A 16,634-nucleotide genomic window follows, 5' to 3' on the forward strand; every position below is an offset into this window, starting at 1 on the left:
TTAAATTTGCCAGAAGTGTAAACCCTATTGCAGCATGTACCAGCCCAAGCTAAGTACTATTATGTGTTACATTGGTGGTTTGTCTTTACAGTTGGAAAAAAATTCACCTGTGATCACTTCTTAAAGAATGCAATGGAAGTCTTGTAGGAAAATCGTACTTAGATATTTGAATACGCTTCCTTCAGAGAACAGCTACTTCTAGGTCACGGTTGTTTGACACTCACCTCTGGCTTTGTAGTGATTTGCGTGTTTGTAATGAAGAGCTGATACGGTGCTGCAGTGATCCAGAACGGCAAAACCGCAGCCTGCTGTCGGGTGCGTGCCTCGATCTGTCAGGATCTCCTTCCACGATAGATTTCCTTACCTCTGGTTTGAAGCATGCAAACAAAAGTTCTGATAATGTATGACCCAGAAAATAACTCTTCACACCAGTAAGGTGAAGGATGTGGAAATGTGTGTTCTGGGTGTTTCTGCCTTATGTGACTTACGTGATGCAAAGTCTAAACAGCTAAAGCTAGCCAGATCAATTAAGAACAACGAAGTGGTCTCATGTTCTTCCAAAACCTTGTACATAGCATTTTTTTTTTAACTCTTAGGAAAGCTTAAACAATATTTCAGTCTTAAGGCAGGGTGCAGTTGTGTAAACACAAGTGTCCGGTGTCCTTTTAGATGCTACAGGGTATGATGCCAATGCAAGATGCATCGCCTGCGTTGGTCTTACTGTCCTATCTGCCAGCACCATGGAGGTGTCTCAGAGGCACCATATTGAATTTTACTTCAACTTTGCAGTATTAATGAGTTTAGCATCGTGGCTTTTACTTTTACGCAGCCGAAATACTGCAAGGTTTTGAAAAAAAAATAAATAGTTTGCTGAAAGTAAAACTGAAAAATGGACACACTTCGGTGTTGCTGTAACATCAGGTTGTACTGCGTTTTTTGTTGCATACCGCTGGAAAAAAGTTACTGGTACCGAGTTTTGTTTGCACGGCACAGCATCCGTACAGAAGTAGCCTTCCATCTAGCTGCTGTGTGGTGCAAATACACGTTTTTCGAATGGTAAATAAGAAATAACCTGTATGTGTAGAAGTGTTTGTTTTTTAGCGTGTACTTGATTGAATTAAACTGGTTTCTTTCCCAGTCCTTTCTCCCTTCGTTAATTAAGCAGATTGCTTCTAGCGCAGTCGTGTTTGTTTCACATGTTTACGTTTGTTGGTCAGTCTGCTAAATGGAGATGTGTGTGCTGCATTTGCTAGTACTAAATGTGCGTGTGGGTTCCTGTTCCGTGCTGGCACTGTGTACACGTGTGCGCCTGTGTGTGCAGCCGTTGAAGGATGTTCCTCCACCATCAGAGACATGCCTTTTCTTGGCTTCCCACCCTTTTCCAGATGAGCATTATTTGAATGCTTCTCTTTATTCTGAAGGATGGAGGGGAAAGGCAGTCCTGCTGCAAAAGGAAACCTCTCCTGCCCTCTGGCTTCTCTTCCTACTCAATTGTAGTGCTGTTTATCTCTTCTTCACAGCTGTTGGGTGCTCTGGGGGTGAGGTGGTCAGAAGAGAGGGCTGTGGCTTCTGAGAGTGGCATGTCCTGTTCCAGCGCTAACTTCCCTTCTGTCCCCTGCAAGCTGAGTTTTGTAGGGAAAAGAGCACCGTTGTGACTGCCTGGCTTAAAGCCTCGGGAGAATGTGCGCTCCTTCTTTTCGTAAACTAAACATTGGCTTTTTTTGGTTAACTTGTACTCCTAAGAAGCTGGGTTTCTGCCATTGTAGAGGAGCTACTTGTCTGTTGCATGGGTCCTGACAAATGTGGGAATGGTTAAAGCTGCCGTGGGTTCAGAGCTGGATCTGTGAAGCGGTACCGGCACCCTTTCATTTAACAGCATCCTCTGCGTTAGTCCAAGAGAATTCTATTGTCTGCATTTTGTAACAGTGCCGTACAACTTAATATGTAACACATTCTGCTTCTCTTAAGTATCAGAGTGTTCATGGAAAATGTGCTCTAAGACTAGAAACGTGATTCTGTTATATGGTTAATTAAAAAAAAAAGGCAGATTTTTAATATGAGCTCAGTCAGTTGAAGACATCAACAGAGACTTTTTTGTTGGCTGTCAAGTGAAAAAACCAGAAAAGACTTAAATTCTTTCTGTAATATTTCCTTCCAGGCTGACTCATCAGTAGAAATTGGGAAGAGCTGCAGAAGAGAAGCCAAACAGACAAGCTGATAACTCAAAGAAAGACTCTTTTGAGTTGGGGGTTCAGAGTGGAGCCATCATGAGCGATGTTACCATTGTGAAGGAAGGCTGGGTTCAGAAGAGGGGTAAGTTCTACCTTTTAATGGGAAGTTCTTCTGATGTATCGTATGCTGTGCGCAGTGGCATTACATGGTTATGCATGTGAGTGTTCTTGATTTATCTGCTGATCTGCAGCAAGCTAATCTGACCATATGGAATTAATGGCCATTAAGGCCTCAGTCTTGTTAATACTTAATCCTCAGCACTGCCCCGTTTCTGGGGGTAACTGGCAGTGAAGAGGAAGCTGGACTCAGCAGTTCCCACTTAACCTGGCTGTCGCAGCTGCTGTCACCGATGTATCGGACTAAGTAGGCTGCTGTGCCAGCTGGGGGAGGTAGCAATAGAGGTGCACAGTAGAGGGTTGCCTGGAAGCTGTTGTGGATGTGGTACTGGGCGTGAAACTTTCTAGATGCTGAAATAACTGTGGTTCAGTTTGTATTACAAAAGCAAGTAATCCCCATAAAATCAACATAATACTTGCATAAAGCTCAGCATACACCTAATTACTTTGCAGACCTGGGAGCCATATGACTAAAGAATATGTTCCTAATTATAATCCAGTCTAAGGTATGATTTTTTGTTACGTTTGAGTGCCTGTAAAGTCTTTGAGATGTCGCTTTATAATGTGTCACCATGCGATTTACAGATTTTGGAAGGTTGCCGTACGTTAAGCTCTGAATGGGAAACCTCTAGAAATATCTGGCATTTGTATCATGCAATGAACTTCGGATGAAATCTTCCATGCTTCATGCTGATCTGCTTTGCGTTCTGGTTGTGCACATGATGATTTCCAAAAGAACATCGTCTCTCTTGCAGAGACAAGGTGATCTGGATTATAGGGTGATTTATGCCACGAGCTTCTGTGATTCTAGCCCAGAAAGATTTAGACTGGAATAGTGGGAACAAAATTACCCTTTAATTTGCAAAGAAATGCTTTGTTTCAATAGCAGTGTGTGAAGACAAAGATCATTATTAGCTTTGTTACTGCAGATTGACATTAAATGTCAAAGAAGCCAAGAGAATGAGAGAAAAAGTTTTATTATTCTGTTAGTATTCCTGCATAAATTGCATTTCAGGGTGCATTATGGGTATTGCAGATGAAAATGGGCTAAACTGTATGAAGCCTAAGGCCTGCTTCCTATTTTGGAATGTATACTTATAACAAATCGAATTCTACATGATAGGAACTATTTAAATTTTTCAGTTATTTTTCCTTCCAGTCTTCTTGTTATTTACTTGGTTTGGGTATCTGATTTCCTTTTTTGATGATGTCATATAAATTTATTTCAAATGTCTTGGAATGATTAGGATGATCCAAATAATATTCTTTTGCATGACATCAGTTCATTGATGCAATGTTGCTCATTCTTATTACACCCTGATAGCAACTCTGTGAGCACTGGATATGCATATTAATCACTGTGTCCGGAAAAGGACAACATACAATGAAACTCAGCGTCTTACTGCATATTTAAAATTCTGAAATGTAAAATAAAGATTTTCCTCCTCATGCTGTTTTACTATATTAATTGAAGAAGAGCCTGCTGAGCTGACATTTTGATGTCAGCTTTGTTAGTAATTGTTTTCTAAGTAAAGACATTTCATGACGTGCATTTTTTTCATATTTTAATTACCTCTGACTGAATGGATGGCTGTTTTTTTCTTCTTACTATAGGTAACTGTGTAGGTTTAAGTGGAATTTTTTTTTGATAGACCTAATATTGTCCTTAATTTTCTGTGTCTGACTTATTCTGGTTGTTGGTGGATTAAAGCGTTCATTTTGTTTGCTTCTGAAAACAAAAGGAAAAGTGCAGTGGCGTTTTCCAATGTCAGGAATTTGTAAGCATTTAAATCAATGGTTGTACATGTAATTACAACTTCTACCCTGACCTTGCTTGGGAGCAAGAGAATTGAAGTTGTTAAGTACTTTTTCTTGGCAACAACAACAACAAAAAAAAGGATCAGCCTTAATCTAAATTCTGAAAGCTGGAATGTGCTCAGTGGACACTTCTTATTTTGACAGCTGAATATTGTCTCTCTGCACCAAGAAGCACTGGGGGTCTGGGTAGAGCTGCCCTGCTTCTGCAACCTATCGTCCTGTGAGTTTTGAAGTGAATTTTCTGATCAGCCCTACTCAATACGTGTTGGCTGGGCTCACAGGGTGGGTTTGGAAGGTACAAGTCAGGATCCCCCTGGAGGAACCTGAGCATGGGATCTCTTCTCCAGGTGGACACCGAGTAAGCTCCAGCCCCACCGGCCAGGACAGCCCTGAGCCACACGTGTGCTGCAACATTCCATCTGAGGCTCCAGACCGAATTTTACTTGAAATAAAACTTGTACACCCTATACGCTGGGAACTTAGGAGCCTGGGCACCAGCTGACTGATCTGCTTCTATTATGCCAAATTACTTGGTGATGTGGGTATAGCCTGGGAGCTTTTAAAATTGTTCCCTTCAGCAGCCTGGAATGTTTGTGATACAAGGAAAAAACGGAACAACCTTTTTTTCACAGCTCGGTTAAAGAGTATGAGGATGACTTGAAAGTAGTGGGATGAAGAATGGTTTGGAGGAGATGGCTAATGTGATAACCCACCTTTGTAATGGCTGAAGCGAGCTGGATGGAGGAGTGAGAGGGGAGGACTGAAAGTTGAGCTGGGGATCTGACGTGAGGTGCGGGAGGAGGCTGGGGAAGACAGAGTCCGTTAGGGCACTGCGATACAATTCTTAATGGCTGTGAAATGCACTGAGAAAATGTTTGCTTTATTGTCCTTCGTGCTGTATCCATGTCAGTAACAGAGGGCTGAGGGCTATGTGTTTGTCAGCTTTTAACCCTGCGGTTGAGCGCTGCGGCGTCAATGGGATGCTATGCAGCTGGCTTCAGTGCTCTGGTTTTCTCTGTCCGCTTAAATGATAGACCTGTTGAAGTATTGCTCTTTCAAAATCAGTCAGCGCTCAAAGTTAAGGAATGCCAGAATTAAGTTTTGCTTAATTAAGGGTGATTGTACTCGGGCTTTGAGTAGTCTTTAGGAGAAGAAGTTTCAGTGTGGGGAGACTAGGTGTTTATGTGAATGGCCAAGCAGGCAGAGGTAACGGGCTGGAGGTGAGAGCTTTGGCCGGCAGAAGACACAAACCCAAGGGGAAGCAAAGCCTGGGAGGCTCACTGAGCCTCAGGTGCAGTCAGGTCCCGTCTCACAGGTGGAAGGAGACCCTGAAGCACAGCAGCTGGGGCTGCCTGGGCAGGTGATGCAGCCAGTGAGAGCAGATTCAGAGAATGAAGTAATGGGTGGTGGGGCCCTGGTAGCTATCAACAGCACGCTTGCAGAGCAAAGTGAGGGTTACTTTGGGCTGGCTCCTGTCTGCTCCTGTGCCCCTGTGGCAGTGGTGGTGCTCCCGGAGTACATCTTGTGGGGTTTTTTATTTTCATCTGAAAGAAACCAGGTTTGTGCACTCCAGGACTGCAAATGAAAGTGCATTAACTAGGGTGATGGGAAGATTTGTTGCAAAAGTGCTCTTATCGGAATGAAAGGACTGATGCGGCTGTATCCCGTGAGGCGGCAGAACCTGTACGAGTGGAGAGCCAGAGGAGCAGGCTTAGAGCAGAGCCTCTGCTTGGGCAAGAAGAGTGGGAATGTACTTTGTATGGACCCTTTTACGGTCGTCTGTGTCTTACTGTCTCGGATCTAGTGATAAGTGCCAAGCATCTCCCGGCCATGTGTCCCTATGCTGCTGCAAAGATGTTCTTGCAATTCGCTGGCTCGGTGTGTTTTGTTTCAGGATAGTGACTTTTCTTTCTCCTCTCTGTTCTCCAGTTATTCCTGTAGCCAGATGAGGAGAGAAGTGTGTTTGTCTTCCTCTGTGAGTTTCCTTTTGAGATGACACCAGTGTTTTCCCTTCTAATGAATACAGGTGAAAGGGAAGCGATGTTGACTAAAAATCTGAAATACAGGGATCTGAACCTTGCTGCTGACACGCAGAAGTTAAAACACGTATTTGACCTTTATGCAGTTAGTGTAAGGACTCTGCAGTAATTGCTGAAATGACTTTTACATTTTGGATTTGCTTAAGCACAATGTTTTGCAGAGTGTTTGCTTTAAATTACCGTAAGATTTAGTATTTGTAATTTTCCTTTACATGTTTTTACCGTATTTACTAAATTAAAAATGTTTTATGGGGGGGATGTGTTTTTAATTTATCAGTTTGAAAACAGCTGTCTTTTTAAATGGAGGAACATGCGTAGTATGATGAGAGTGATAATCATTACAAAAGTGGGTTTTATGCATATAATTCACGTGGTATTTTTTTTCTTTAAAGCTAAAGTTTCCTGAGTTGTAGAGTTGACCTTGTCTGTGGTCTATAATAGTCACAACAATTAGATTTAAGAATCATTAATAACTATACTTAATTGCAACCTAATTTCTTTATATATAACCTGTGCACAAGATTTCAATTAGTTTAAACATATGAAAAGGTTTAACAGTCTTTGTTACCATGTTATTAAAAGATCATTTGGGACAAAGGAAAAACTGACACAGATGCTAACTTTTTAAAGGACCCAGTTTTAAATTTAACCTGTCGACTAACTTTTTCTTTAATTGAAAGAGTAAGTATTTTTTTTTTTTTAATCTGGGGAGGATATACCTCATGTGTATGGCATACCAAGATGGCTGAATCATTTAAAGATAAAGCAAAATATTGTCTGTTTAAGCCAGTGCTTCTGTTGTCATACTTCAATTACCATACCTCTGTTTGGGCTTCTGCGTTCAAGTGTGTTACATTAGGTAATGCTGTTTGTCATGGCAGTCTTTACATGGCTTACAGGGTACATTTTTATCCAAATTATATTGAATTGATAATATATCTGACTTGCTGATGAGGGTGACTTTAATAGAATCTCACTATTTTATCTTGCAATGCTCACCTGAAGTACAGTACTAGTATACCAATTTTATAGAGAGGGAGCTTGAAGTATAAAATTGCTGTGGCATAACCATGATAACTTAAGAAACTTGATGTAATGAGACGGTGGTAAAAACCAGATGTCATTAAGCTTTCCTGTAATGAGATTGTCCTGTAAACTGTATCACTGAAATACTGTAATACAATTTTTCACTCAGTGCTTTTGTTTGTGTTTTTTTTTTTCTTTCCTGTTTTATTTAAATGTAGCCTTTCATAACTTCTTGGTATCCAGAATTGAATTATCTGAAGTAGTGTTAGATTTCTAAGCTCATATTGCTTATAGAATAAGATGTGTTTGATTTACTATGATGATATTCCCTCAACTACTGGTCTGTTTTCATGTTTGCAAATAAAGACATGATGCAGGTTATCATGAGATTTGAAGAAATAACCATGTGGAAAATATTTATTGTTGTATCTACTATCAAGAAAAAGAAATAGTGTAGTGGAATAAATGTATTGTTCCAAATAAGAATACAATCCTTGTTTAAAGTACAAATTATTTACAGTCTTAGGGTAGCATGTCTTCCCCCTGCCCCCACCTTAGTTCTTGAGAAAGAACTAAGTAATTTAATTTAATGGACATGGGGTTTTACAGTTGAACGAAGAACAAACAGATGTTAATTTTGAAAATACATGCTGGAGATTGAGTTCACATGGTATGCTTGGTTGTTGTTGTTTTGGGTTTTTTTTTTTTTTGGGGTGGGAGCAGGAATGCCTTGATTGAAAAATTAATCTCAGAAGTTATGGTACTAATTGAGTGTTATTCACAACCTGTCAGAAATCTTGTTTGCAGATTGTCTGAATTATTTGAGTGGTTTAACACACCTCTAACAAAGACAAATTTAAATAGACTATCTTGAACATCTGCTACACAAAGTAGAAGAAATTTAAACTATTTTTTTTCTAATTGTCCTAGTGAATAGTAGTTTAAAGTCTTCATTGATGAGCCACTTGAAATAAGCCTCTCTTATTATACTCTTTCTATTCTAATTCTATCTCATTAATAGAAAATGTGAATTACTCTAAGGTTCCCATCAAATATATGAATGTGAAAGGTAGCTCCGTGAGGACAAAAGAGAGAAAAACCCAACAGTGCAAGCTTTCTTGTATACGTGTTTATACATTCATATATCTAAACCAGATTTTTTTTTTTTTTTTTAAAGTTCTCAAACAGAGATTTCTGTATTGTGCACTCAATGTAGAAATGGATTTAGGTAAATCTGTAAAGCTGCTTGCAGCTGGGGAGACCTCACACACTGGGGTTTTTTGCTTCCATGTACACTACGAGCAGAGAACTGTGTATGTAGAGGCTGTTTTCCTGCGGCTGCCCCGCTGGGAGAGGAGAAGGACCCTCTGCGCTCTTCCTCCAGCCCGTTCACTTTGGAGTTGAGTACAAAGCTCTTCTTTTTGGAATAACCTTTTGCACCTTTCTTGTCCCTGAAGGAAGGTCAGACCCGTGTGAAAAATCTTAAAATTGATGTAACTAGGATGAGTGTGGAGTGCTCCCTTTGCTAAATAACTGTTTATTCCAGGTGCTTTTTAGGTAGTAAATAGATAAGTGTTATTTTTGCAGCTCTCCACATTGGATTATTAGCAGTTTCTGTAGATAAAGGCAGTTTGCTATAGTAATTGAAGCCTGAAAGGCAAGGTATTTTAAAGTTTCAAGTTTTTTCTCTGCAATATCCTTGCTGAATGCCAGTTTAGATAATTGTGTGTGGCTGATTAATTTTTAAGTTTCTTTTAAAATTGTTTTTGTTTCAATGTAGCTGTAATACAGCCTGTTCCCAGTTTTTAAGTGGTTTTATGGTTGTGACTCTGATTGGTAAAAATGACACTTTTCTAGATGGAGCTGTATGGTAGATAGTACTGGCTAAATTTCTGTGCATGTTCTTGGATCAAATTTATTAGTTCCTACCACTCATACATCAGGTAGAAGATGCAGTAATATATTCAGAGGGAGTAAGGTGTTATCTTTTGTTTGTATTAATAAGGAATTCTTAATGTGGAACGTTTGTGGGAGGATCAACATGTTTGACCTTGGTGCTGTTGATTTTTAGATTTTTGAAAAGAAGCTGAACAGCCTCAGTACCTAAACAGAATCCCTGTTCATTATCCCTTCAGTGGCTTGTAAGGCATGTTTCTGGCGCTCATAACCTTGGGCTTTGGGCTTTTGCACATCCTGAGTTTTATGGTAGAAAAGTGCTTTTACTGATCCCGACAACAAGTTGCTTGTTACACAGGAAAAGACCTAGGCCATGTTTTGGTGGGTGGTTTGGTGTGTTTTTTCTGGTTTTTTTTTTTTTTAGTATTCTGGACACACTGGTGTTACATAGCCTTGTATGTCTGTTCCGTTTCCTATGTAATGAATGCTGCCTTATTGCTCACGTTCTGAAGGTCTTCTCCATTCATACTGGTTTCTCTCACGCATACCAGTTTGTTACCCATGAAGGTGGTACTTCCGAAGGAGCAAGGTTGACCCTGTTGCAGGGATTAGGGAAGCAAGATGTTAATGGTTCGTTGTCCTTTTCCAGAACCCTTTTGGCCTGGCACCGCTGCAAGACCAGCAAATGTCGAAAATACGTTGTTGGGGAAGACTTTGAGGAACTGTTTCACAAATACGTGTTTCTTAATTAATACAACTCCTACTTTTTAGTTTTACTTAAAGCTTAAATAGTCATGCTGTGTAATACCTTTGGCATACTGTAATCTGTTCATCAAACTTAATTTAATTTGTGTTTATGTCACTTTTGCTTGTGATACCTCATCAAAAAATCATCTTCCCTCAATATACCGACGTGCCAGTCCAACAAATCTGCCCAGTCTTTGTGCTTTCTTTTATTTCAGAGGCAGTCCATGTACCTGTTGCTCTCACCTCAGCTAAGTCAATCAGCTTATGCCTCTGTGGGACCCACTTCTTTTATACTACCCCTGCTGCAGCCGTCAAAAACATTAATAAGGTCAGGAGCTGTGACTTGAAACTAGGTCCTGAAGGAGTTTTAGGGCTGGACTGAGAAGTCAGACGTTTTAGGGCATGGATATCAAAGAGGCAATTGAGACTGCAAATTGAGATATTGAAAAATAAACTTTGGGAAGACATCAGGCTGGTGGTGATTTAGGGAATGAATAGAAGGTGGAGGACAAGGGAAGAAGGTTTTGTAATCACTCGAATGCTGTCTCGATTGCTTTCTGTTTTCTTAGAGGAACTGTTGACCCTTCATGAGCATCTCTGCAATCTGTTGACAAAATGAGAGGGTTTTTTTTCCCACCAAAACATGGAAAGAAGGTGATGGTAGTGTTGGGGATTTATTCAGCCACCAGCTTATTGAGAACATTTTGATCTTTCCTGAATCACAGGCAAGCCGGTGTGGCTGGGTTCCAGCAGCACAGACCTTGACTTGCGCTGGGAGGGTTCCCTGGGTCTCAGGGCAGGTCTCCATCAGCACATATGTGGCACTATAGGAGCAAATCTGTCCAGAGGTGCTACAATTTTGGTGTCTGTACTACCTATGCATGTTTCCAGAGCTTTGCTTGGGCTGCAGTGTCACGTCTGTTCCTATGGACCAGGAGCCCCTTGGTAGTGGGAGTGTATGAGGTGTGGTCACAGTGTAAGCTGGAGCTTGTAATAGTTGATAATTGGGAGATTTGCTTCAGATGTGATGCTCCTTCTCTGTAAGGTAGGTGTACCTTCAGTCTTACTTTTTTCCAGACCTCTTTAGTACCATCTCTAGCTATGTCCCAGCTAGTCTGTGCTATTATTGATAACTTCCCTTGCCAATCAGGGCAGCGTTAGCTTACTTGTTATAAATCTAAGTGCCTTTCTTTGCACTCAAGATCATTGCAACTGACATCTTGTTTACTGTAAATTCAGAATTTATAGTTTGCTTTCTTGCAGAGTGCTTTCTTAAAACTGGTAGGCAGATAGGAAATGAGTGTCAGATGCCAGCACGCTGATAAGAAAACACGTTCCCTTTTTCAAGATAGGTTCAGAAGTTCACTTTCAAAACATTGCCTGTTTTGCCTTTGGAGGTAGTCTTCCGAAAAATATTGAATTACAGTATAATTGCATACTAACCGTCTAAAATTGAAAAGTTCCCAGTTTTGTTAGTTGTTGTTAGCATTTTTACGTTGAAATTGCAAACTGCGTAATCCTCAGTTATTCACATTTGCACAGTTGAAGTGTAAAAATTATACTGGGGTTAGCTTCCTGCTGGTCTTCTATCAACATTGGCGTGCTAAGAAAGTTACTGAAAGGAGAATAGTCTGCACAGATAGCTGCTAACTAGGCCTGGATAATGAGAACCACACCACCAGGGAGAGAGCGATTGCTACTTCATACGAATGTTCTGTGCTACTGGTTGCAATAAACTCACGAACAGCTATGTAAGGAAGAAAGAGGTGTAGGCTGGTAAATGATGTAGAGAATTGGGCCAACAGTATCTTAACTTTGGCACTCAGTATTGTGGATTGTAACCTGAATTTGTCCAAGTCACAGTTTCCCACAGATAAAATGGAAATAGTATTGCTACTTTGCCTTGGAGGCTTCCTGAATGTGAGTTTGTTAATCCCTTTGAAACTTCTGAGTGCTTTACGTTTCAATGTTCGTGCTTTTTTAAAATAGAACTGTTTGCAGAGGAAGTAGAATGAGTCTAACAGTAGTTGAAGTTCAACCTGATGGAGAAGCAGTGGATTTGGGTTTTATTTATCCTCCTGATGTGTTGCAGAGGGGGAGGTGAAATCTGTTAGAGCGTACAAAGGGAGGATGTTAATAAGATGCAAAAAACTCAGTTGTCCTTTATCAATTCTTCAGGTTAAGTTTTTTTGCTAGGTGTCTTCCAGAGAGACTGGAGGAAACCCCTGACCTGTGATCACTGGGAGAGTAATCCATAGGAACATGGCAACATCCCAACCTATACTTGCCCTCTTTTGACCTGATGAAACTGTGGAGATGGATTTTGGTACAACTTTTACATGTGTGAAAATACTTAACCAAGTTGCGTGCTTTTGTACAGCATGGATTGCTTTGCTTTAAAGCTTGTATTCTCTTTTGAACTGTGCTAACTTTTATACTATCATGCCAGTTTATATAATACATCGGTAACTTTTCAGAACAAGTTAATCTTAGTTTGAGAAACAGCAGCAACTACTGTATTTTAATTAGGAGCTTGTGAACTTGCCCCCGATAGATGCAGTTCCATGTTTACTTGAAACTTGTGTGAAGTGGAAGCTGTAGCTGAGATGGGGGAAGTGTCATGTCCTCTCCTTGCTCAGTTGCGTTGGCACTTGTGCTTGTAATGGTGACATGGTGAATCATGCCAGGAAACTTACCGGCTGAAAACAAATCTATTTTAATTTTCCAAGCTAACTTTCAGATGGATCATTTCCCTGACCTGACTCACCATGTAGCTGCACAAACAGCAGTGCTGGCACACGTGGGGACGCGCGAGCGGCAGCACGGAGGGACGGGCCAGCTCCCTCGTTTGCAAGAAGAAATGGGTTAATAGACCGCACCTCAACCCCAGGTTGTCACTGCGACCAGACAGCAGCACAACTAGTTTGTATTTCAAGATGATTTTCTTCGAAGTCCATGTTTAGAAAAGGGCCACTGATTTACTCCCTGTGCTAGTCCTAAACGTGATTGAATTAAAGAACTCCACCGGGAGATTAGCTGGTTCCTATTTCCTGTATGTTTATAGGTTTTAAGCAAAGTAATTTTTAACAGAATACTGACTTGGCTAATGTCTGAAACATTTAAGTGGTTCCTTAATCCAAATGATACAGTAGCTTTCTAATCCTCTTGGGTTTAGAGTTTGGAAGCTGTTTAGAAAGAGTATTTTAAACCAAAAAAACCCCCCAAACCACCCAAAGCTTATGATAGACAGATATCCTTCTGAGTCTAGCGAGTTGTTGGCTTCTGGGTTTTACTCAAGACTAAAATTATACTTACGGTTCTCAGAGTTCAGAATATACATACTGTGTTGGTGGACAATCAGTGAAACAACAGATAACTTTCATTTTTAAGTCTCTTGAGCGTTCCATAGGGTTTCTGCAGTAGAGTTTCCATAGAGTTCTTGCTACATTTGATACAATTCCTGTAAAAGTAGATTTTGGCTGAAACTATTCTTTGCAAGCCTGCTTCTGGGTTTGTTTGGTTGTACACCAAAATTTGGAGAAGGATCAAGCTCTTTATGATATCTTGCACAGTGAGTATTTGAAATGAATTTTTGTTGTAAGCATTTGTATTTAGGATCCCTTTGGATGGCTTTCAATCATAGCCAAGATCTTACACATTTAATTTACACCATGCGTGTAGGGTTTTTATGTGGAACTGCTGTTGGCACAAAGAGGCTTATGTAGAGCTAACAGACTTTTCCTTTACTTGATCCAGCCATCGTTGCTCCAAAGGAGATGGAGAATTGCTGTTATGTGCAGCAATGGGGACAACCATGCTGATAGTAGACCAAATAGATTTCATGACGAATGAGTGTCCTATTCTCCAGGCACATACAAACACCTTGTAGTTTCCCATTTGCCGTGACCATAATGCTAGCTCTCTTTTCTAATAAAAATAACAAAAAGCCCCAAACAAACATAAAAACCACTAAAAAAACCCAAACACCACCCCCCACCCCCCCACCCCCAGTTTATTTTAGGGATCCTTTCTATCACTTTGTGCACCCTCTCCAAGAAGATAGCTTTAGGTATTATTTAGTGTGCAGAGAGAGAGTTAGGGAGGCAGTTATGTCATAGTGCATTATTTGTGGTATATAATAGCTGTGTAGTACATACTTATGTGTAAGTCTAAGCGAGGTGGGTTTTTTTTGTGCCAGCCTCCCGAGTATCAATTTAGTCATTAAGAGGTAACGTCACAAATGTTGAGTGTATTGGTGGTGAGAGTTTAAATAATTTCCTGCAGACAGGCAAATAATACTACCTTTGATAATAAAAGCTTGATCCACTCAAATGAGGTTTACGTTCTTAAAAACTCTAATATTAATAGATATTTTGAGTGTGGTCCAGGAATGTACTTCAATAATTAAACTTATTCTTATATAAGAACATAAAATCTGATTTTAGTGTTGGTTTCTTGTAATGAATTTTCCCATAAAAGAGGCAACAAGTTGCTACTCCAGAGCTGGGTAAAATACAGGGGAGAAGAAATCCTTTTTTGACTGAGAGGCAATGCGTATGCAAAAGCATCGCTGTCTGGTCATCCGTAGTGTGTCTGACCTTTCACCGAGCCATAGGATTGTTTAGGTTGAAAAAGACTTTTAAGATCAAGTGCAGTTGTTACCCCAGCCCTGCCACCAACACTGACCCATGTCCCTAAGCACCGCATCTACATCTTTTAAACACCCCCAGGGATGGTGACTCCACCACTTCCCTGGGCAGCCTGTTCCAGCGCTGGCCAAACTTCTGGTGAAAAAGCCTTTCAGAGAAGCTTCTGGTGAGTTAGAAATGCTGTGTTAAATCATCTACAAGGTTAAAAATGACATGCAGATGTAAGTAGCACTTACAGCAGGTCTTCTGGTCAGTAAGTCTGGTCTGCAAGGATGATGCAGCGGTTGGGGCACGGCCCCTGGGCCTGGAGAGCGAGGCTCATTTCTCTCCACAGCCACAAACTTCTTATGTGTCTGTTGCCTTACAAAAGGGAAAATACCTCTGTAATAAAGTGACTTTTGCTGGATAGAAGGCCGCAGGTCTTCATGTTCAATGAAATCATTGTCATTGGTAAGTTGCCTCACAATAGGCTTTTGTATTTTTGTAGTAAATACAATCCTGCACTAGAGCTTTAGCTTATTAATAGCCTTTCCTTTCTCCCAAACCACTTTATTCCCTGAAAGCTGTCCTTGGTTGGTAGACTGTTGATGTTAATATATTTGTAGCTGTAGTGTAGAGGAAAGTTGTGTACTATTTAGATGCACAGTTTATAAAAAGAGTGGCTTACCACAGCCTCTGAATTTTGCCAGTGGACATACTTAAAAATGCCCCGGATATCTTTTTGTCTTTGGAGTTCCTTGAAAATCTGTTTGTATTTCTTCACTTACAGTGTTCGTATTTTATTTTTTAATAGACAAAGCAAGAAATGAATCCATTCATTAACATTTTAATCTGTCCTCAGAATAGATAAATATTAACAATTACTCTCTACCAAGAAATTAAGAGGCATTGTGATTTAACCAGTACTTGAAGAACGCAGTATTAAATGCTATTCAGAACATACCATATAGGAAGAGAATGGTGTTTAAAAATGCACCATCTTAAAAACAAATGCTTTTAGTGTACATAAAGCCTTACAGAGGCTTAAAATTGGAAAGATAGGACTCAACAACACATGTAAAGATGGTGGTTTTGCTAAGTCCTCATTCTGAGGAAGGAGGTGATCTTTTTCTCAATTTTAGACGTGCTAAATTTATGATGTGCTTTCTTAACTACAGAATGGTGTAAACTGTGGTGAAGCCTGGGATACGGACCAGGTACTAAGAGAGTAAAGATCAGGAGAACATTCTCAGAGTCTGTTGTAAGGATATCCTCCCAGGAAACAGCCTTTTCTGCTCAAGCCATGCTGAAGAGTGTTGTTTCTGAAAGAGAGAAGCATGCAGTGATGGTTTCAGCTTGTACCATAATTAGAGATTCTGTTCCTGACTTGAAACGTTAAAAATGGAAGAATTAGAATGCTTTAGAGGTATTTTCCTTTTGATTCATGCTGTAATTGCTATTGGTTATTACTGGTGTAAAAGTCCATCGTTAGTTTTGCTAAACTTTGTCTACAGTTGTTCTCTGGTCTTGTTGGAAGGAGTCGCTGGTAAATGCTACTGGTTTTGCATGGTTCTGAGCAGCTGGTGGGCCTGTTGAGGGTATGGAGTGATGGATAAAATGGGAAGGATACAGAGAATGGAGACATCTACAAGATGGGTTGGATAGGCTGGGAATGTGAGCAACTTTGGCATAGAAATGAAGTAACTATTGCTAGATACAGTAGCATCAATTAAAAAACTGGAGAAAGTGTAATGTGGGGATAGGGTTTCAGGGAAAAAAATACTGAAAGCTGACATTGGAGAGACTGGCAATTTTTAATTGCTGAAGAAAACCTGAGAAGTTTCTGTAACAAAGAAAAATCCCACGGTAATTGCAGTGATTTCTGAGAGGCTGCAACAGTTCCTTGTCCTTCAGTGATTAGAAGATGAAGTTCAATGAAAAGCATTATCTTTCTGGTTTTGTTTCTTTGTTTTGTTTGCAATGCTATTACATAATCATAAGGAAAAAAAAATCTGGACAAATATAATTAATCCCTGGAAACTCCCAGCTCAAATATTACACTGGAAAAGTAAAGGAATAAAAGAAGGGAATAAATTTTTGTATCTTGGTAGCGAGGTGCCTGTCATCTGGGG

At 40.2% G+C, this 16,634-nt stretch overlaps 1 protein-coding gene across 2 annotated transcripts in view; it reads left to right on the forward strand.

Annotated features, from left to right (window-relative positions):
- AKT3 (AKT serine/threonine kinase 3) overlaps positions 1-16,634 on the forward strand; it is a 161,951-nt gene that overhangs the window by 13,148 nt on the left and 132,169 nt on the right. For both annotated transcript variants that reach the window (XM_037393014.1, XM_037393013.1), the window contains exon 2: positions 2,159-2,313. Coding sequence is in view for 1 of the 2 variants with exons in the window: in XM_037393013.1 (XP_037248910.1) it covers positions 2,268-2,313 (46 nt within the window). In the remaining variant the exon portion in view is untranslated. The remainder of the gene's footprint in view (positions 1-2,158; positions 2,314-16,634) is intronic.

This window comes from Falco rusticolus, chromosome 6, assembly GCF_015220075.1.
Source record: "Falco rusticolus isolate bFalRus1 chromosome 6, bFalRus1.pri, whole genome shotgun sequence".
Lineage (NCBI taxonomy): Eukaryota > Metazoa > Chordata > Aves > Falconiformes > Falconidae > Falco > Falco rusticolus.